General features: G+C 42.5%; 1 protein-coding gene across 1 annotated transcript; it reads right to left on the bottom strand.

The window, feature by feature from the left end:
• Window positions 1-1,194: 1,194 nt before the first annotated feature.
• LOC309711830 (fibulin-7-like) lies at window positions 1,195-12,139 on the bottom strand. The gene is made up of 7 exons (XM_082542321.1): window positions 11,961-12,139; window positions 9,814-9,964; window positions 9,423-9,593; window positions 9,095-9,343; window positions 8,786-8,923; window positions 8,554-8,689; window positions 1,195-4,274 (listed from the first exon to the last, which is right to left on the bottom strand). Exons 1-7 carry the CDS (start codon window positions 12,057-12,059, stop codon window positions 3,914-3,916), a joined length of 1,305 nt encoding a protein of 434 aa, XP_082398447.1. The 5' UTR covers window positions 12,060-12,139; the 3' UTR covers window positions 1,195-3,913.
• Between the last annotated feature and the right edge of the window lie 10,632 nt (window positions 12,140-22,771).

Below are 22,771 nucleotides of genomic sequence, written 5' to 3'. Positions count from 1 at the left end.
CAGCCATGAATCCACCCGCTTTCCCTTCAAACTGGGTGGGGCCGAGCACTGTCTAAACTGAAATACTGGGTGACATCACCTGTGTGTGCATCAGTGAAGGCCTGAACGAACACATCCAGGTGCTTTGATACACTCTCACAACTGAGAGTAGATCTTTACTTCCCCTAAGAACAGTTTTCTTCTGACTTTCACACTAAGCTTTATTAGGTAGGGCAACGTTTTAGGCGGACATGGATGTACCTGAACCATGAAAACAAAGTATTTTGAGTGCCTAACTCTATCCTGCAGATGAACCTGGAAGCAAAGAGCATAAAGGTCAGAGTGGGATGTGAATAAGCGTGATAGCCTTAAACTTGCTCTGCCTAGTTTCCCTCCCTGACACAGGCTTGTGAGTCGTCAGTGGTGGACCACTTTTCCTGAAACACTGATATCTTTTCTAAATCTCCTGAACAAACCTGGCTGATGTGAGGTGCGTGACTCTCGAGCTTGGCGGTGTTTTGATTCGTGGTGACTTCCTTGTTGTTGCTAAGCAGCATTTATCTGGCCATTGCTGCAAAGACTAACAGAATTTCCACGAGGACGATAAATGTGATTTACGTATTTTCTCAATTTACCGAGCATTTCCTCATCTTTGCATTAAACTTGCTAAAACTACAATAACCAACTGCTTTGAATTAATGAGACCTTTAAAACCGCCTGCATATTTCTGGAGAGTTTTTGATACGTTACTAAGCTGAGACCACAACAAGGTACTTAAAGATGTGAACGTATGAAGTGATTCCAATTAAACTAAAGGGGGGAAAATAATCAAATGCAGGGAACGTTGTATTCCATCATGATATTCCCCTTGTCTCATGGTGGGGCTGATCTGGCAGTGTGGATGCTTCTCCTCAAACATCTGTGTTCTGCGCTGTGCTCTCTGTACTCTGTGAGACTCTCTGCAGGCATGCAGGGTAAACATACATGTCTGCGTTTGTGCTGCCTGTTTTTATGTGTTCTGTCTGACCCGTGGAGGCTTCGGGCCGTCTCGCAGAGCCGTGTTAAATTCTTCAGCCCTGCAGACCGAAACGCATGGAAGTCATATACTGCACAAAAGACAAACTACAGTTTATGTTTTTAACATTTCAAGACAAAAAACATACCTTCCATTATTTACAGCTTTTAACTCGGCACATGTTAAAGGCTGACGCGATGTCGAGGTAAATGTGTTTATTCTGTAGTTTGGGGAAAATCATAATACAAAGTTTGCGAACAGTATCAGCAAAGACCTTGAAGTTTTAATACAGAGTAAAAATGCTGAGCCTGCACAGCCACGGTGTATCAGCACCTCTGATGACGTTATCATCAGGTAAATCACCGCAGGTTTTTCCAGAATCCTTCACCTTGCAAAGCCTGATGAATCATGAAATAATTGCCATATAAATTATTTTACTTTATTCCATTCAGCGTTTTGGGGCAATTTATTTAGGAACAAAAATCGTCACACTGATGATGTAGAGGTCTCAAAAACTCATGTCAAATACGTTACAGGGTTAAATGCTTCTCAGTATTTGAATCATTGGAAAATCCAATAAAACGATTGCTTAGACAATTTACAGACGGTTAGATGTGCTAAGCTGTGTTCGGGGTTAAATGATGTCTTTTCATTATGCTGGATACATTTTTATGGTCTTACAGAGCTTCAAAAATGTTTTATGAAGGGAACATTTAACTAACTCGTTCCCAGAAGACAATATCTCGTTCCAGGTGTTCTCATTTCCCACAAGAGGATAACTTCTTTTCACAATACAATTACCCTTAAAAACAAAATCACACCAATACCTCCTGAGAACATTCAACATTATGCACTCCACACTGTATATAAATGCCACTTGTTTTGCACATATTCAACTCTGTATATTTTATATATTTTATTATTATTATTATTATTATTATTTTATTATTATTATTATTTTTTACTATTTAATTTGTAAAAATGTGTATACACACACACACACACACACACACACACACACACACGTAGGAAAATATTTAGTATACACATCCAGAAATGCATACACGATTATATATTGTACATATATTTATTAGTTTCAGGTTGGCCATTCTTGTATTTTGCTCGTTTGTGTTGTTGTGTTTGCACATCTCTGTTGCTTGTGGGGCTCGCACACAAGAATTTCACTCGCATGTGCTGTGCCAGTGTGCCTGCACATGTGATGTGACAATAAAAAGTGATTTGATTTGATTTGTGATTTGAGAACAAGATAATGAACTTGTTCCTGGAATTCATTTAACTTGTTCAAATGGCGGATAAAAGTTTCTTATCTCCTGCACACAGCTGGTTCCCAGAAGTAGTTTGATTCCTGCACACGAGTGAAGCTTGAGGTTTAGTTTGTCATCGCTGAAGTCAAGGTTGCTATCATGTGGTTAAAGTTAGGAAACAGAGTCACTGTTTTCATGAGATCCACAACATCCTCAGCACAAGAAAATATTAAAACACAAAATGCCTCATTTTTCTTACAGAGTTTGAGAAAACAGAACTTTTGAATAAGTGATGATATCAGCTTCAGTTGTTTGAACATGTTACAGAAACCTTTGTGCTTCCTTTCATGTTCATTTAGCTCAACTAGCTGGGTTAGGCTCCTGACCTGAATCAGTGGAAGTAAGATGATGGATGGTTGAATGGATGTGTTGTTTATGGTTTTTATTGTTCCAGTGAATGGACTGGAAAACAATAACCACAGTTGTAAACATAAAAAAACAAATGTGGGCGACACATCCCTGCATGTGTTTTAAAATTGAAAGTGACATGAACTTTGACCTGTAGTTTTTCAGAGGTGATGGAAGGACTTTCTCAAACATATAATTTGCGCAACCTTTAATTAACTGGTTTGGCTGAATTTGTGCTCCAGTTCGCTGACTTTTGTTTTGCGTCCAGGGTCACTGAATTTCCTCATTTCCAGCTCCATATTTTAATGATGGCATCCGTAGAGTAGCTCTATATGACTGAAGGAAGGTTTTGTATAAACATGTGTGTAAAAAGCAGTATTAAACCTTTTAATATGAACTAAACCAATAAGGAGAATGTACAGGTTGTACTCTAACATCCATACTTAGAATGGTGCACTAAGTAGTGCCAGTGTAGCGTAGCATCCTAGCAGTCTAAGTCCAAGTTAGTGTTAGCTTTCTACAGAAGTGACTTTGGTAGAGAACAGACTCTTAAAAACGAACATGTAACAAACATTAGATTAGTTAGAATGTTTTTTGTTTTTTTTTAAAGATTGTTTTTCAATACAAAATAATTTAAAATATTGAAGAATGTGATGCTAGGTGGGACCCAACAGAGTCAAGGTCTTTATAAAAACAAACAAACAACAACTTTAATTTATTCCTGTCAGTTCATGTTTCTTATTAAGGCAACTGTCTCTGATTGGCTGTCCTTCCCAAAAACAAAAGTGTATGGGAGGGACTTAAGATGACCATATTAGGAATATCTACTACTTGGTAACATCATTCCAACAGTAGAAAAAAAACAACTTTGTGAAGCCTGAGCTTTTGTCTCACAAGGTTTACTTCTACATGTGCTCACCTCATTATCTGAAACTTATCTGGTTGTGTTCAAAAACAACATATTACACATATGTCAAGAAAATGATGTAAGGCAGAGCAGGCCCACTTCAAAATCCTAAATACTAACTATTAGGTCTTCTTGGATCTGGCTATGTTATGCTCTATATACAAAATTCATATTTTTGAAAAGAACTAGAAAATTACAGTTAGTCACCTACAAAGAGGTCAAAAACACTCAGTGGTTCCACGTCCACTCTTCATCCTGCCCTGAAACGTCTTCATCAGTACAGTCAGAGTTCAGCTTATCTCCTTCTACAAACCCCGGGTAACCGTCATCGCTTCCTTTCTAAAACTCGTACGGAGACACGAACAGGGTGACCTTGGTGAGGTAGCGGCCCAGCAGGGTGTTGTGCTCCAGCTCGCTCATCTCCACCTCGGCTTCTAGCGTGGCCGGCCCCTTGATGGGCGTCACCAGGAGGAGGGTGCCCGTCTGTCTGCCCGAGCGCTGCACACTAAAGTGGCCCCGGCCGCGACCGCCGGCGAGGCCGAATCGCAGCGTGTCGCCCAGCACGCGAGCGGCAGACACCCGGAAGAGGATGCGCGGGGCGGACATGTTGGACACTACAGAAAGGAAGTGGAAGGAGATGGAGTTTGGTGCCTGAGTGCATGGCTTGTCTCCCAGCATGCACGGGTTCCTCTCACACCGCCTGAAAGAACACAAAGAGGGTAAACATTATTGGTTTTCAGTTATTCACAGGTTTTAGTCATTCTTATGGAACAACCGGCCTGCTCTCTGTCCTAATCTAAGATGAACAAGTACAAAAAACAGCAGACCGAGGCCTCAGGGCTTCAGCTGCCCTCAGCAGCACTGAATTGGATAAATGGAAGAACAAGATTTCAACATACTCAATTACAGAAGGACAACTAACTAACATGTGATCAAAAAGATTTTCTAAAACTGGCTCACTTCTCCTTAAGACCATCTTTTTGGACATGTCCAGACAGCTTTCAGAGTAGCGTCTACTTTTAAAGCACTACATGGACCCTGTGATGTCACCTCACACTTGAGGGTTATTGCAATCATAAAGAGTCCACCGTTCCCAAGCCTGAATGTGGCCTCATACATTCACATGCACTGCTTAAAAAATCAAAGATCCAAATCAAATCAGTTTTATTTATGTAGCACTTTGGTCCACAGTTGTTGTTTTTAAAAGTACAGTACAATAGAATAATCAGGTAACATTTAAAAGGAAAGGAAAATAATAAGAATAAAATAATGACAGACTCCTACAGAATTAAAAGCCAAGGAGTAAAAATGGGTCTTTAAAATGCACGAAAACCCAGGAATGTCCTGATGTGCCTTCCTGAAGGAGTCGGATTACCTGTGAAACCTCTGTGAGGTCCACGTATCGCCTCAAGCTAAACCATTCCTGTTTTCGAGTTTTCTCATGGTTGCCCCTCTACTGCACCTGTCGTTAAAGCAACTGACACAACCAGCGTTTCTTAACTGACTAGATCGAGCTCACAGAAGGACTTGATGCTAAACTCTAATAAAAAAGTGTCATGTGTTAGTGCTACTTATATGATAAGTTAGCTGATACAAATTTCAAAACTCATCATTTAATTTGTTTTTGATTGAAATTGAATATTACTTAAACTCTCTTAAATTGACTTCCAATAAAAAAGGTTTATCATTGATTGAAATTCATTCAGAAATAATCCTTATTTCATTGTACTGTATATTGTTACTGTTATTTGCCCTGTATGTCTACTGTACAAACTGAACTGGAATGACTGACTGTTCGCTTTATCATTTCAAATAAAGTTCGAAAAAAAAGTTAGCTGATACAGCAAACCAGACAAAACATGATGATTAGAACGAGAGAGAAGAAACCTGTTTGGATGCTTGACATGATCTGAAAAAGGTGATTTAGCTGTAATTTGAGAGAAGTGCAGATTATTAGTTAGAGAAAATTAATCAAACTTTTCAAGCTATCGTTCTGTCTTTGTGATGACTCTTTTGAGGGCACCCATTGGTTTTGAATAACTCTTTTCACTTCCTGTAAAATGCTTTTATATTCATCACTCTGTGACGTATATCTTTTTAATCCAGTTTAATCTGATTAGCTTCAGCATGCTAATGCCTCCTACCACGTAAAGCTACACTTCATGGTTAGCTTGTGAGTCATAGTTAGCAAAAAAACATCTGAGGTCAGTCTTGGGTCAAAAACATCTTCTACATCTCCAACAAAGTGTGGTTGCGGGTTGGAACGCATTCTTGTATTCTTCATCTTCATCGACTTCCTGTCTCCTCTATAGTAGAATCCAGTCTGATTGTTTATGGTTCTCCAGAGATGCCATGATTGTTTAGTCATCCCCAGAGTAATCTGTTAAAATCCTGAAATGATCCTAGCCTCCTGAAATGATACCCTGCTCTTGTACTCATGGGTAAGGACCTGCTTTTCTCAGAAATTGACACAAACACTGAAAGTGAACACATGATTTTGTTTGTTATATGCTGGAGAGAGTGCAGGCGTACTCTGCACCCTCCCAGATTCAGAGTTAGGTTTGGGACGGTGTTTTTTAGACATACATGGCTGAAATGTTTGACAGAGTTAGTGTTTTCTGTCATATATCTTCTGTCCCAGTAGTGAACGTTCATATTAAACATAACAAAAGTTGAGTGATAATAACTCAGCATATGTACAAGTAACCTCTGTGAGCCAAAAGCTCAGATGGTCTGAAACATGGACTGCCACTAAACTCACAGTTTATATGTATATTTTTTCTCTAAGTGGTCAGAGAGAGTTATCCTAGGAGTTCAATTTTCAATTATATTTTGATAGAGCGCCAAATCACAAAAACAATTGCCTTAATGCGCTTTATATTGTAAAGGTAAAGACCCTACAATAATACATACAGAGAAAACACCAACAATCATATGACCCTATGAGCAGCGCTTTGGTGACAGTGGGAAGGAAAAACTCCCTTTTAACAGGAAGAAACCTCCGACAGGAATAGGCTCAGGAAGGGGCGAGGCCATCTTCTGCAGCCGGTTGGAGGTTGGGGTGAGTTAAAACAGCTCATTTCAGACAGAGCGTGAATGAATGAAAGATTTATTTTGAACTGTGAATCATGCAAATCTTAAAAAAATATTTTAGATAAGATTTGACCTCGAGAGGCTTTTGTTAATGTTAATATTTGACGCATTTGTAAAATGGTATCAAGGGTTGATATTTGTTAAAGGTTTTGTATCAAAGTTAGAAATTCTTTTGTGATGGCACTAATGTGAGGAATTTCACTACATACAGTCTTTTATCCTTCCTCTGCTGCCTTTTGTTCTAGTCTTATGCAAAATGATTCTTAGTTTTTAATTGATGTGTTAAAATTTTATAGTTAAAATACTTCAGAGTAACGTTTCCACTGCAAATCTTCTCAGAAAATATTTTGCAGAACCCTTGAACTAAGCCAAACACCCTGGAGAGCCTGTGTGCCTGCAATTTTCATGTTTTTTGTGACCAAAATACAGGAAACAGATGATACAACAGCTGTTTTCTGCAAACGTTTGTGTTGAATTTGTGGCTTGCTAAATCATCTTTATCCAAGTCCCTCTTTAGCTAGTGAGTCCAACAAAAGGCTCGCTCAGATTACATGCCTTTGACATCCTCTTTCAAATCGAAGATGAATGATGGGCAACTTTTACAGTAAGTTCTCCCAATAGTTTATTTTTTCTTTTGGTGGTTTTCCCCACAAAGAAGTGATCAGGTCAATCCTCATATTATTTGCTTTTCATGCAATTACTGTATTGACTGTATTTGTCTTGCAGTTTCTTGGGTTTGACTGGGGAAATTTTTGCAATTTGGCATCTCCGTGATTCCAGGTGTGGAAAAAGTACTTGAACAATCTGCTGTGGTAAACACGTCCAGTGCTGTAAACACGTTTCAAGGTTCTTGACCGATCAGCTAACTGGAGCCTGAAAACTTAGCAGTTCATCTGAGGCCAAACCTCAGCCTGACTCTCAGCCCAGATTCTGCCAGAGCTAAGAGATGGGTGGAGGAGGGAAGTGGTTAACTGTGAGGTCGAGGTCATTGTTTGTCAAATATTTCTTTATCGCTGTCCCTGTCATTGACTTTATGTCTGATTCTTTTTCTTCTGAGGTGACAGGTTTATGGTTTTGATTGTGTCTTTGTGTTTCTGGGTGCTGTTTAATTGCACTCTCGATGTGTGATTTAAATTGAGTGTAGTTCAGGGCAGTCATTCTTTTGACTGCTTGTTCGCTAGTTTCAAATTCAGACTGTCAGTTTTGTTTTCATCCACAGTTGTTGGACAAATAGACAAAGTCCATAGAACTTGGAGAGTTTCCAGATGTTTTGCAACTCTCTGGATTGCCTCAAACAGCATGTGGACTGATTTTTGACCAATGGGACAAATATCACACCACTGAGCTCATTTGAATCACAGACAGATTGTTTTGGTTTTGGGGATCAAATCACACTCTAACCTTTCTTTATTCGAGTTAATATTAGTGAGTCCCACTCACACAGACTTAGAGACTGGTTGGCAATCATTTGGCAACCATCGGTTGATAGGAAAAAGTGTCTAGCACTCGACCCACTGCTGAGTGGTTGCTTCTAGTGTGAAACTGGTTGCAAACAGGTATTTGGTGCTGTACCAAAAACCTTTTTATTATTGTTAAGGCGCCACAGGTTGCCATGGTCACCAGTACTTTGCATGGAAGATGCCAGTTTGTCTGTCCACCATCAAAAACTACTTGCCAAGTAGTGCTGAAACTGTGAAAAGTGAGCTGCAAACTGGAAACTCAGACTGTTTGCCTTTAAAGTAAATAGTGAGATTCGCAAACTTTCAGATTGTACAAACTAAAGGTTTATGTGGAGATATGGAGACACAAACGGGACACAGAAGGTAAGATAGAAGAGAACAGCTCAGAGGAAGGTTGAGGAGAAAAAGGTCGGTAAGTACTCTTACATGGACGATGTTTTGATGTACGTGGCGTTTTTCAAGCGAGGACACTCCACCGTCACGCACTGGAAACTTCCGTAGGTGTTCACACACAGCTGGTCTGCTGTGCAGTTGTGCATCCGGTTTTCACACTCGTCAATGTCTGAATGCGAAAGGTCAAAGGTGAGAGGTACAACTACAAGGGCGCAGCCATCTTAAACATTCCCCAAATAGAACAGGATGACCTCTGAACTCTGACCTGTGCAGCTGCGGCCGTCTCTGGTCAGGTCGTACCCGGACGGACAGATGCAGTGGAAGCTGCCGGGTGTGTTCACGCACTGATGGACGCAGAGCAGGCCAGGCTGACCGAGGGGAAACAGATGGCACTCGTCGATATCTGAAACAGACACAAGCAAAATTCTAGTTGATTAATCGGTCGGTTGATTGAAAGAAAATTTACATCCAACAATTTTGGTTCTCAAGCGAAGACATTGAAAATCGATTTTTTTAACTGCTGAGAATGATCAGCGTTTTGTTAATGTGGTGGTTATTGGTATGGACTGATCACCTGTGCAGATGTTGTTGTCACGGCCTGATATGGTGAAGCCCACGTCACAGGTGCAGCGGGTGGAGCCCAGGAAGTGTGTGCAGTGAGAGGGTCGTACTGAAGAGGAGGGAGAGGATGACGTGGATGACTGGTGAGAAAGTGAAGTTGCTGAAGAGGATGCTGACAGAGCAGCAGAAGCAGGAAATGATGACGAAGAGGAGGGAGAAGCGGGAGAGAAGGAGGGGAGGGAGTTGGCGGTGCTGTTGAGGTCTGAAAAGAAAAACCAGGTTTAAAAAAACAGAAGCACAAAACTTTGAAGCAGAACTGTGATTGACCTCCGGAGACTCACGTCTGCACATGGGCTGCTGACCGCTCCACTTCAGAGACTCCAGACACACTCGGGTCCGAGGACCAATCAGCTCATAGCCGGACTTGCACAGGAAGTGGACCTCGTGTCCGATGCCAAATACCCTGCCCAGTCTGCGGCCGTGAGCGGGGGGATCCGGTTTGGGGCAGGATGCTGCAAGGCAAAACATTTCTGTCTGAGATAATCTTAATCCACCTGCTGGACCTCAGAAAAGTTATACACCAGCTCAAACCCTGTGGTCATCTGGAACAGACACCAGGAACTGACGGTGCTCCAGTGTGTCAGCCTCCCCTGCAGCTCCGCCACAAACCATGCCCCGCCACAGGGACACTACACCAAAAACTCCTCCCACTTTTACCATTTATTTTTTTACCTATTTTAAAGACGGCCATGGTGCTGTTGTGCAGGGTGGTAATCTTCTTCTTTAGGGAGCGCAGGCTCTGCTGGTAGGACGTCTCATGGACTGCCAGCATCTTCTCCACCTGCCGCAGCGAGTTCAGCAGATCGTGAGTGGATGGACACTCCTGTGGGGGCGGGACGAGGAGGGGTTAGAGAAGGCCTTCCTCCATCTAATCTTTGTCTTTTTTGGCACTTTTATAATAAGCTGAGTAAATTCTGGGGCCAGAACACCAAAACCATGAGCTGACTCAAGCTCAAATGTGCACGGTGGATGTGGGTGTATACTTCTAAATGCCTCCTATCACAATAAATATTCATTAATTGCTATTAATTCTATCTTTAGGCCCAAATATGAAAACACAAAGTTTTTCCAAGGTTGTAATAATTTGTTTGGCTAGAGGCAGAAGATGACCATCACATTCTGTTTGCAGGTGTGAGGTCTGCACACAGAGGTGAGGTTTTTCAGAGCTGCATTTAAGCCTGGGTGAAAACTGAACCAGAAGCGGCCGCTCGCCTCACAATCACTGTTGAAACACAGCTTAACTCGGCGCTGCTGCCACACAGCGAACCTGTGGTTTGTGTTTTCGGTGTTTGGAGGCGTTCCTTTGGTTTCTTACAGGCAGTGAAGACTAAGGAGGGTGAACCTGAGCTCTGCGTGCTGAGCTGCAGCTACTATGTATTTAAACAGACTTTGGTGTTGGTGTGAGTAATCAAACTCTAATGACAATAAAAACAAGAATTTGTTCGTGCACTTTGATTGATTTGACCAGGGCTAAGGGTGTGTCATAGTCGTTGAATTTCTTTTTTTTAATTTTAGTTTTTTGGACATTATTTAACGGTACACAAGATTAAAAAGTTCAAAGAGCTCCACTTGATTTAAATTTACCTGAATCAAATTCAAGGTCATGCTCCTGTGCACCTTTGCTCTGAGCAGAACTCCTAATGTGTCGTCTTATACTTTCTGCTTCTAGCTGGACCTTCTCCAACATGTCAGAAAGATGAATCTTCAATTTGATCTTAATTTTTTGAAGCACACAAAGCTACAGTTTGAAGATATGTGTTTGTGATGCCTGAAATTCCAGGTCAGGTCATTTCTGCTGAATGTTCTGACTCAGAAACATCTGGATATTACAGATGCTGAGAAACATGTGTCCCTGCTGCTCTTTGCCTTCAGGTTGGAAAACTGGATTCTTGAAAACTGCTCAGTCTTAGTTGGAGACCGAGCTCTCATCATCAGCGATGATTGTCTGCATAAATGTTTAATTGAGTTTGAAAAACGAGTTGATGTTTATGTTTAGCATAGAAGAATCTAAAAATATCAGCCATGCTTGAAGCTCTCAGGACTTGCAAGAGAAGATGATTATGAACATCATATGGCCAAATTTACAGCGCTAAATGGATTTTTCTTTGTTATATCTATAATCATAGTGTGTGGTACTGCACTATGCTTCAATAAATAATCTCAAATATATTTTTAATATAAAAAAGATCACGATCTTTCTCTTGATCAGATCATGTTCCAACTTTTTTTACTCTCTAAGAAATAAAACCTGGATATAAAATCATTTTGATGTCAACTTTTACTCAAAAAACATTTAGACCCAAAATGCTGACTTAAGTAATTAGATTACATGTAAATCTACCATGAAATTTTGTTACATGAGTACAATGTAAAAAAAAAAATTAAACTTACTTCATTTTGCTTGATTTTTTTTATTTGAACTTTATATGAACTTTTGATTTCATATATTTCATTTTCATTTTACTCAAAATTGTTCCTTCAGTGTCCTACTAATTAGAGAGGGGTCAGCTGACATGTTAAACATGCATTATTTTAGCTTTAGGGGATGACTTTTTTTTTCAGGAATATCATCTCCAAGACTGGGAACATTAAAGTGTTATAGCCTAAAAGCTATAAAAGTAAAATGCAAACATGATAAGAACTATTCTTATGTATTTTATTTAAGAAAAACAGTCGTAATTTTTTTAATTACATTGAATTCGATTGAATACATACATTATATTGAATTAGTCTTATGAGACCTTCGGTCCAAATATAGATGATTTCACGTTTTTCTTATTTTTTTAAAAAGCATGACCAGGTCAGACACCGGTACCAACCTGAGCAGAAGAAGAATAAATCTGATGAAGGCTGATCATCATCATCGTCAGCGTAATGACCCCAGCAGCCTTCATCCTGGAAAAAAACTCCATCCTCATGATGATCCGTCTTCAGCTCCTCTGCTGCGTCCTCAGAACTGAACCATCTCTTCTCCTGTTCTTTCTTTTCAAGGGCACTTGCCAAATTTCTCCTGCGCTCCCTCACAACCCTCCCTCCACCTCCACCTTCACCTCCACCCACCTCCCTGTCAGGCATGTTGGAGGTGGAAGCTGAAGCCAGAGGAGGAGGAGGAGGAGAAGAAGGAGGGCCCACATCTGGAACATGCTGTCCCTTCTTTCTTTTTTTTTATAAACCATCAGCAAATCCAGAAATAGACTTAAATTATAAGGAGAAGTCAGCTGGCAGTGGTGTCTTTTAATCATCCCCCGTTGTTGGGGAGTATTTCAGATTCGCTCTCCAGCTCAGGAATGTGGCTCTTGCTCCAATTACAGTCACTATAAAGCCCCACTTTTTTTGAAACCCCAAACTCGCCTCGTTGCAGCATAATGTCATGTTGCTCCTAAATGACAAGGCAGCGATATCTGAGGCAGAAGCCCCCGCCTCGGTTATCCCCCACTCAGAAAGAGAAAAAAAAGAGGTGTAGAGATCCTGGAAGAGATGTTAGAAAAGACCCTGCAGCTGCTACAAGTCCAAACTTCAACTTAAACTCAGAGTCATATATAAGGTATGATAATGGCAGAGTATGCATGCACACTATAATCTCCTATACAGCACCCTAAACACATGAAAATCCCCAAAAGGAAAAACACATCTGCTGAATTTGGAATTATAACGTTTAATTGGAAGTAAATAAAAAAGATGATTGAACTCCATCAAACAAGGCCTTGAATTTCCTTGAAGAGCCTGGAATTTCATGTGCAGTGAGCGCAGAGGGACACACACTCTTTCACGCATTTGTTAAAAACACAAAAGAACCATTTGCACAGCTAAAAACTGTCTTTATGGAAGATTATTGGAAAAACAAAAAGAAGCACATTTTGATTTTTAACATGCCTAAAATTAGAACACTGAGTCCACACAAGATATGTGCTTAAATAACAGATATGTCATCATAAGTAAACTAACAGAATACAAACCCCAAAAAGGGGGTTGGGTATTCATACCAGATACCAGCTGGTATGAAATAGAGATGCTTTAGTTTTATTCTCTTATTAGAGTTATTCTTGAATTATCATAATTAATGTTGGTCCAAGTTCAGCATTGCAAGTGAGCATATTGTTATGATGTCATAGTTTTGTGACGTGTAAAAAAACAAAAACGGCCAATGAGCACTCAGGAAAACATTGTAAATAAAAGGCTGTTAGGATTGGGGCTGGGGGTTGGGATGTGATCGTGCTTAGGGTTGTAGCGCTATAGTTAGGGTTAAGCTCTTCTGGTTAGGGTTTAGTGTGTGGTGTAACGGTGTGTCCACATCACAAAAGTATGACATCACAGAAATGTGAGTGGTCACTTGCAATGTGGAATGTGGACCAAGATTAAGTCTGATTATGCGGGAACAACACCCACATGGAGCTATCAGATTGTGCTTTGCTCATCAGCCAGTATCACCAAAGACAGCCTGAGACCTCCTGGAAAACAGGTGGAGCTGTGAAGCACTCACCGGAATGAAGTGAAAGGCTCATATTGTCATCTTTTTTCCAGGTTTTAAAACTTTTAACAGATTTTTTTTTATTACAGCAAGAAATTTGTTAAAATATTAATTTCATTGGTTTTCTGTATTGCTCTTACAAAACGGAGCATCTGAGTGGAGAGGTGTTGTTTTGCAGAGGTGGGACCAAGTCATTGTTTTGCAAGTCTCAAGTAAGTCTCAAGTCTTTATCTTCAAGTCTCAAGTCAAGTCTCAAGTAATGTCAGGTAAGTCAGAGTCGAGTCTCAAGTCACTGGTGTAAAAGTCCGAGTCAAGTCACAAGTCTGAAACTTTGAATTTCAAGTCCTTTCGAGTCTTTAAAAAAAACAAAACGAAAAAATAATGTTGCAGTTATGCTAAATGTAAATATTAGACCATGTAATTTTAAAATCTGTGTTTTTCTCAACACATGACAAAATAGTGAACTTAGAAAATATACACAAATTGTGAAATTGCACCTCTTTAAAATGCAGCTCAATTAAACTTAGCTCCAAGAATAATTTTCACCGACAGTTCTGAGATAAGCTGCATGTTATTCTTGGATGCGGTTGTAGGACCGGCTTTAAAATCGCATGACAAAAATATCATACACATAAAAAAAAACTGTATCACCAACGTAGCCTGGACAACATTTGCTAGTTAGATGAAGTCAGCTATCTCATCGTAGCATATTTATATGCATATTTATAATCATACGGTTCTTGGAGTGAGTGCATACACTCATGAAGTTTAGTAACTTCCGGTCACTGCAACAAGCCCAGGTACAGTTTACCGACGGATGGGTGCGGGACCTTGAAATGCACCGTGTAGAACAAAAGACCATCGTACATATCATAAGTTTACCAGTCTCACAAATCGTCGTCATAAATACACATTCCTTAACCGTTTATTAATAGGACCTTTGAGCTCAACGGTAATTAATTAGTAGTGGAAATAATTTCTGGTACCCATCACAGAAATGTAGCAGTAACAACAATATTGTATGCTGTAATCGTACTGGGCAATTAGTGATACAAAACAACTGTTTTATCCTGTGAATAAAAGTATATGTTTTTGTCAATGTACCATAATAACAGAAGCGAAACGCAATATTGTGTCAGGACAATTCACTATTTATGCACAATAAATAAAGGAGCATAGCGCGACAATTTCTGTTCAGCGTCAGACTTGCTTGTAACCTATATCACCAATTATGTTATGAAAATGACGCATTAACTACAACAGCAGACTTACCTTCGTGTAAATGCTTGGAGCAGACTAACCTGTGAGCTGGAGTGTTCTAGGACGTTATATTTGATCTTTGAATGGCTGCAATCCAGGCCATCCGTCGCCTCTTTGTTACTTCGGAAACATGGCTCGAACAATTTCTCTTCAACGACGTAATCCGATAACAACCGATCTCTTTACCCGTCGGCTTCCCGTGGCTGTCATGCGACCGGCTATTGCAGTTAATAATACAACAGCTTCTTGACATTTTTGTGTTTCTTTTTATCGCTGTGTGACTGATTTTAATTGAAAGCCTGCGTGCGCTAGTACCGATTGCCACGAGTTCCCAGAATCCTTTGCGGTTCTACCCGTGAATGACGTCACATTTTCAATCTCTATATAATATGCATGTTAAATTTTATATTTGGGGTAAAATATCAAGTCTTTTCAAGTAAACCGGTTCAAGTCCAATTCAAGTCCCAAGTCATTGGTGTAAAAGTCCAAGTCAAGTCACAAGTCTTAGAACATTTTTTCAAGTCAAGTCTAAAGTCATAAAATTAATGACTCGAGTCTGACTCGAGTCCAAGTCATGTGACTCGAGTCCACACCTCTGTTGTTTTGTAATTTTGTCTGTCTTTTAGGTGTTTTGTGGTGATCCTGATGTAGCTATAGCTGACTTCAGTTCTTAAGCGTTATAATCTTAAACTTTTAAAAACTAAACATATGTTGGCATTTTCGACTAGAACAAATGATGATGATCATCATGCAACAACATCAAAGTGTTATATTTCTGACACCACAGGAAATACATGCTTTTATTCTGGGACTTTTCTAGAACAGCTTGATTCTTATGATTATGAAAATAATCCTTCATCTTTTTTTGGGCTTTAAAGCAGTCCCTCAGGTTTTTCACATTAGCTGAAAAAACATTTGTTTTAGCACCTTTCTCTGTTAATAAGATATCATTCCTCTAATTGTTTAATATCAGGATTCGCCTTGGTTACACTTTATGACAGAAAGTAAAGAGAAGAAAAGTGATGAAAAAAAAAGTAAGTTATCCTGAATGTCGTGCTTGTGCCAATGAAAACTTTTACTACTGTTGGCAAACGACAAAGGAAGAGGAGAGGGGGAAGGCATGTTAGAAAGCAGTGAGAGAGCAGGAAAGTGTAGTGAGAGTAGGGACTGGATGTATCGTCTATGAGCAGTAAAGGGAGAGAGCTGGCTGATATTATATTGGAGCATACTTCATTGGACATGTAGCTGAAGGGAACAGGTGATAAGGAGATGTTGTGTAGTAGCTGATACAGGCTCTGGGTGGTGGGGAGAATTGCTAGATGGCTGGATAAGAATGGCTGTAGTGATGACGGAAACTGCAAAGAAGGTGTTTGATGTGACCTTTGGACAGAGGAAAGGGGACAAGGAGACTTGGTTTTGGACTGAGGACATACAGGATCACTTAGGAAGAAGTTAGCAGAGAAAGAGCAGGATAGTCAGGGATTCAAAGAAAGTAGACAGGAGTACTGGGAGGTGATGTGTACAGTGAGGAAAGATTGAAGAAAGCATGGGCAGCAGGTTAGGGTGGTTAATGATAGAGACAGAAATGTGCTAACGAGAGAAGAGAAGAAAGTTAGAGAGAAGTAGATGGGTGGAAGACAGTTAGAGAATCAGGAACTGCAGAGGGTTGGTAACAAGGAAATGAGGGCGGCTATGGAAAGGATAAAGAGTGGAAAATTATCCATATGACATACCTGTGGAGTGGTGGAGAAATCTAGGAGAGAGGGGAATCATCTTTTTGACCTGATTGTTTAAAACAACCTTGGAGTACGAGAGGATGTCTGAGGAATGTAGAAGTGTACTCGTACTGATTTTCAGAGACAAGCGTGATGTGCAGAGCTGTAGTAACTACAGAGGGATAAAGCTGATGAGCCATGGCATGTGGAAGGAAAAGAGTTGTTGAGGTTAGGTTAAGAAGAGATGTGATCCATTTTAAAATCCTTTTATTTGTTTTTAAGTGTCTTAATGGTCTTGCCCTTTCTTATTTGTTTGATCTGCTTCAGACAAATAAGAAAGGACAGCACTGCGGTCAGCTGTTATGTTGTTTTTAAAGTGCTTTAGAAATAAAGTGAAAGTGAAAGTAAAGTGAAAGTGATGATCAGTGAGCAGTAGTATGGCTTCATGCTGAGAAGAGCGCTACAGATGGCATGTTTGCATACATATTATTAGGTGCTAAGAAAGATGTGGTGCTGCATCAGGAAGTCGGGAGTGGCAGAGAAGTCTAAGGCTGGTGGAGGACAATCTGCCGTGCAGAAGGAAGAGAAGAAGACCACAGAGAAGATTGATGCATGTTTTGATGCATTTGTACATTTGAACTTTGTGTTCACACGTGGCAAGATGGCGCCGGTGTGTGTGGCTGCTCGTCTGTCACTGCCAAGTTTGTTCCTGTTTATGTTATTTTTAATTTGTGTCATCCATGAAACAAAGTCTCTGCTGAGGTATGATCGCCAGACACTATTGGACCTCAAACCTGTGGTCCAAAATATTGTGTCCTTTGGAGCTGGTGGGCAGCAACCCCTGCCCCCATTTGCATCGGAAACCCCGGGTTACCTGTACCGGGTTCCCACGCTACCTTCCCGGCGAAAGCGTCCTCGTCGCCGGGGTAAACGAAGCGGTCGCCTGGTGAAGCTAAAGGTTTACCTAAAGAATTATTCTGCTGTTTTCCGACCAGTACATGGATTCTTGCCAAGGCTGTTTGCGTCTCGGCGTTTTCTGGATCCTGTTGATGCCTGTTTGGTGCCTGTGGTCGGCTTTGATGATGATGCTCCTCGGCCTCGCTGCCCATGCCCTCCCAGGCTAAACCTCCGCTGTCAACATTATCGGAATCTGAGATCGCTGCGGCGGGTTTCTGGACCCCCTGAACCCCGAGCGCCAACTCCAGCTCCCGCTAGGATTGGCCTGGTGAACGCCAGATCACTTTTAAACAAAACTTTTATTCTTCGGGACTTCTTCAGTTCCCGTGATCTGGATTTTCTGTGTGTGACTGAGACGTGGCTGAGTGTTGGTGAGTCCAGTGTTCTATCTGAACTTTTACCTGTGGATTGTTGCTATTTTAACTCGCCACGGACGTCAGGCAGAGGTGGAGGCACAGTGACTGTTTACAAAAAGGATTTTAAATGTAAGCAGTGTTTTCTACAGCCTTCGTTCTCCAGCTTTGAACTTACCTCATTTGAGGTGAGTCGTACAAACCCGATTTTCTGCGCTGTCATCTATCGCCCCCCGAAATACAATAAGAACTTCATAAACGACTTTTCTGATTTTTTAGCTGGTATTATGCCCAACTATGATAGTGTTCTTATTGTTGGAGATTTTAATATACATGTATGCTGTCCTGATAAGCCACTGGTAAAGGACTTTTTAAGCCTTATTGACTCTTTTAGCCTGGTACAGTCCGTACGTGGCCCTACACATGAGCACGGACACACACTGGACCTTGTTCTGTCATATGGTCTGCCTGTCACTGACTTGGAGATTTGTGACTGTGCACTCTCAGATCATATGCCTGTGTTATTCAACGTTGGTTTGACATATACCGCAGTTAAACCTGGCGCTGCTACTCGGTGCTGTCGGGTTATTAACCCCGCCACTGCTGCGCAGTTTTCTGCTGCTTTTAATCAGCTCGGCGGGCCTTCTGACTTTGTTTCCTCTGACACAGAAGACCTACATTCCTGGTTTAATTCTTGCTGTCAAAAAATCATGGACCCTGTGGCTCCTTTAAAAACCAGGCAGCTTAAGGCTAAACCTGAGCCTTGGTTTAATGAGAGCAGTCGTGCTGTTAAGAGGGAATGTCGTCGAGCAGAACGGAGGTGGAAAAAGGATAAACTGCATGTATCATTTCAAATTCTCAAAGACTGCTGGCATCGCTACCAGAACACTGTTAAAGAGGCAAAAAGGGAATATTTTGCAAATATTATTTCTTCCAACTGTCATAACCCACGTGTGTTATTTAGGACCATTGACACTGTTCTTAATACTCCTGTTAACCATTCCTCGCCGTCAGTCCCCTGACCGTGGTCGGGAGACACGAGGGGAGATGCTTCCTCCAGGGCCGAAGTTTGTCCTCCTTCGGGGTTAACTCCCTTCACTTTTGTGGAGTAGTGAGGCAGACAGAAATCAGCCGAGGCACCGGAGAGTACTGAAGAGATGAGGCTTTAATAACAGTACTGCACACTTTGGAAACACACTGCATAGCCTGTAGCCCGTTAGAATGCTGCTCCCGGTCGCCCTCTACCCATGACACACTCTCTCACTCTCTTTTTCCTCTTTCGCTCCCCGCGTTTCCTTCACGTGCATGCTCACACACACATTACATACACTCCTTACTGCACCCAGTCACACACCAGACAGCAATTCCTGCAACACTACCCCCACTCTGGATGGCAATTAAACAATAATTCCACTCCAGCATTGTAATGCATAAAACTGGTACACAATCCCCTTTACCACTTGGAGCCCACAGGAGATAAAAGTGTTAGCCATTACCGCATATAAGGTGAGGTATAGTATCAACGAGTGCACTTCAGTGACAAAGAGGTTGGCTCAAGTAAGGTGTACATACATGTGCAAAATAAAGCATTTCAAGTGCTGTTAAGTAGAAAAGAAATTACACAATTGTAACTATTACATGGCGACCGGGAATAACCAACTTATCCTAGCATCTAGGAAGGCACAAATACAAATGGATAAGTGCATGTAGATAACCCCGTAGGTCCTTCAGATACTTTTTAAAAAAAAATGTAAACACTGGAACAATGAAAAAAAAATAGCTACAATGGTTTAAAAGAGTTAACAGTATAGGAGGCTGAAACGATTTAAACTTGAACCGAATCTTCAGTCCTACTTGGAACTGTCCATGGTAGGTAAACCAAGTTAAGTGATCCACACTCCATACCGGTCTGGAGCTCTGCGCCGACGAGTTGGTCGCTGAAACTGCTGGCCCAGGTGGTCTGGCTCACCCACCACACCCCCACCATTCTCATGGTCTACATGGGAAGGGGACGATGGGACAACCACAACCAGAGCGGGATCAGCTGCAACTGAGACAGAAGGCTGAGAGGAGCTGGGGCCATTGCCAGTTGCAGTAGAGAACAGACTGTGCAGACCCAGATCACGGTCTGCTGGGTCATCTTCTAAAGCTGGTGGTGGGACCTCTGTAGGGGACCACTGATGAGCCTGATCAAGGACCCAGGTATTGTCCAGTGGCTCGCGGCAGCGATAATGCTTTAGCTGGTCATGGTGGACAACTTTCACTTTAGACCTTGGGTTCTTCTGGATCCGATAAACTAGGTCATCCAATTGTCCCAGGACAAAGAATGGTCCTTTATACGATGGGAGGAACTTTCTGACCTTGTTCTTGACGTGACGTGTTCCTTTGATGAGATACCACACAGGATCTCCAGTCTTATACTGTGTGTGGCAACAGTTCTTGTCATATTGCCTTTTTGCGCGCTTGACTGACTCACCCAGGGCTTCCCTGGCGATGAGGTGGGCCAGCTCCAGCCGCTCACGCATTTGCTGCACATACTCTGGAACTGAGAGTTGGTTGCCTGGATCAGGAGGTAGACCTGCGACAAGGTCCACTGGCTCACTCAGTTCTCGGCCAAACATCATGAAGTTCGGGGTGAAACCTGTAGCACTGTGTTTGGTCGCCCTGTAGGCCATAACAGCGTACGGGATCATCAGGTCCCAGTCCCAATGACAACGCTCTGCTGTGGAGGCCAGGATCTTCTGGAGAGTGGCATTGAAACGTTCAACCTGGCCATCTGACTGGGGTCGGAATGGCGTTGTATGAGTCTTATCTATGCCAAACAAACTGCACACCCCTTGGAACACATCAGATTCAAAATTGCGTCCCTGATCACTGTGTAGTGCTTGAGGTATCCCGTAGCGGCACACCCACTCAGACGCAACGACCTCGGCAACGGTTGCAGCCCGTTCATCTGGGATAGGAAAGGCTTCAGTCCACTTTGTAAAGTAGTCTTGTATCACAAGCACATATCGGTTTCTGCGCTCTGTCTCATTCAGTGGTCCCATAATGTCCAGCGCAACGCGCTCCATTGGGGCTCCTACCCGGACAGTTCCCATCGGAGCTTGCGGTGTCTTCTGGGGTCGGGCCCTGGATGCACAGCTGGTACAAGTACGGCACCAAAGAGCGACGTCTTCCCTCATGTGATACCAATAGAATCGGGTTCGTAGTCTGGCCACAGTCCTCTCGACACCAAAATGTCCACCCACTGGCCCTTCGTGCATCTGGCCCATCACTTCTGGTTGTAGCTTACGTGGCAGTACGATTTGGGGATAGAACTGGGTCTCGTCAAGGCAGTAGAAGCGACGGACCAGAACTCCATCTCTGAAGTAGAGCCGTTTCCATTGAGCCCAGTATGTCTTAGTTGCTGGGCTGCATGGTGAAACAATAGTCCATGGGGGGCGCTCACTGCTGGCCTCCATCCAGGCGCGTATGGGTGCAATGTCTGCATCAGCGTCCTGGGCTTGGCTCAGCTCCCCCATGGTCCAACCATGAAACAGAGAAGCAGTATCAAGGGTTTTAGCCACATATACTTTCTCAGTCAGCTTTACAGTGTGTGTATTAGTGGACATGTTCTGGTGTGATATGTCTGTTCTAGTGTGAATTGTCTGTTCTGAGATGTCTGTGTTGATAGAAGTGTTTTGACATAAAATGTCTGACTTTGTAAGAGCAGTTTGGTCTAAAGTCTTTGTTTCTGGTGTGGTGGTGTTATGACTTACCCCCACTAGACACACCGCTGTAGTAGCCGGTTGTCCCTCCACCCTCACCGGACTCAGCAACAGGGAGCTGGTGTCAGAGTCCAACTCGCATTGAACTGCCTGATGACTGGTCCCCCCGAGATGCTTGGGGGGGTCCTGCACTCTGCATGGACAAGACTGGCGACAGGGTCTTCTGGAGAGGCTATCAGCATTGGTGTGCACTCGACCTGGACGGTGGATGATCTCAAAGTTGTACTCGGCAAGCTTCTCGAGCCATCGAGCTAATTGTCCCTCTGGCTCTTTCATTTTTGTTAGCCACCGTAGACTGCTGTGGTCTGTGCGCACTTTGAAAGGCCGTCCAAGGAGATACTGGCGAAAGTGGGACGTGAAATCCACGACGGCTAGTAGTTCACGTCGTGTGGTGCAGTAGTTTTGTTCAGTTCTTGATAGCTTACGACTGCCATATGCCAGCACACGTTCCACGCCCTGTTGCATCTGTGACAGCACCGCGCCGATGCCAGTGTCGCTGGCATCAGTGTCTAGTGTCATTTCTCCATGGTCAAGTGGATAGCCAAGAACAGGGGCAGAGGTGAGTCGACACTTCAGCTTGTCGAAAGCTGCTTGGTGCTCAGCATGCCACTGAAAATGTGCATTCTTCTTGGTCAGGTTGTGCAGGGGTTCGGCTATAGAGGCAAAATCTTTCACAAACCGGCGGTAATATGAGGCCAGGCCGATGAAGCGTCTGACCTCCTGGATGGACGTAGGTGTGGGCCACATCTGAACCTTTTGAACTTTGCTGGGGTCGGTAGCCACACCATGCTCGGATACCACATGGCCAAGATAAGCAACTTCGCGGCGAAAGAGGCAGCATTTGGCAGGTTTCAGTTTCAAGTTAGCTTGTTGAAGTCTATAGAATACCTGGCCAAGCCGTTGCAGCATCCCCGACACGTCCTTAGCCAGCACGATGATGTCGTCCAAGTAGACCAGGCAGGTCTCCCACTGCATGCCAGCCAGGACGCGGTCCATCAGCCGCTGGAACGTTGCCGGGGCATTGCATAGTCCAAATGGCATGACGTTCCACTCAAAGAGGCCTGTCCTAGTGCAGAAAGCGGCGGCCCTGCGTGCTCTAGGCGTCAGCTC

The sequence above is a fragment of the Aulonocara stuartgranti genome, assembly GCF_965226115.1.
Source record: "Aulonocara stuartgranti genome assembly, chromosome: 7".
NCBI classification, from domain to species: Eukaryota; Metazoa; Chordata; class Actinopteri; order Cichliformes; family Cichlidae; genus Aulonocara; species Aulonocara stuartgranti.
Note: the sequence above shows the minus strand (reverse complement) of the source record. Positions and strands in the feature narration are given on the sequence as shown.

Excerpts from the sequence above, each read along its gene's own strand:
- LOC309711830 (XM_082542321.1), bottom strand. The coding sequence starts at position 12,059 with ATGAGGATGGAGTTTTTTTCCAGGATGAAGGCTGCTGGGGTCATTACG. Across the intron at positions 9,965-11,960 it reads TTTATTCTTCTTCTGCTCAG|GAGTGTCCATCCACTCACGA; the intron begins GTTGGTACCGGT and ends CCGCCCCCACAG. Across the intron at positions 8,690-8,785 it reads AGACGGCCGCAGCTGCACAG|ACATTGACGAGTGTGAAAAC; the intron begins GTCAGAGTTCAG and ends TTTCGCATTCAG.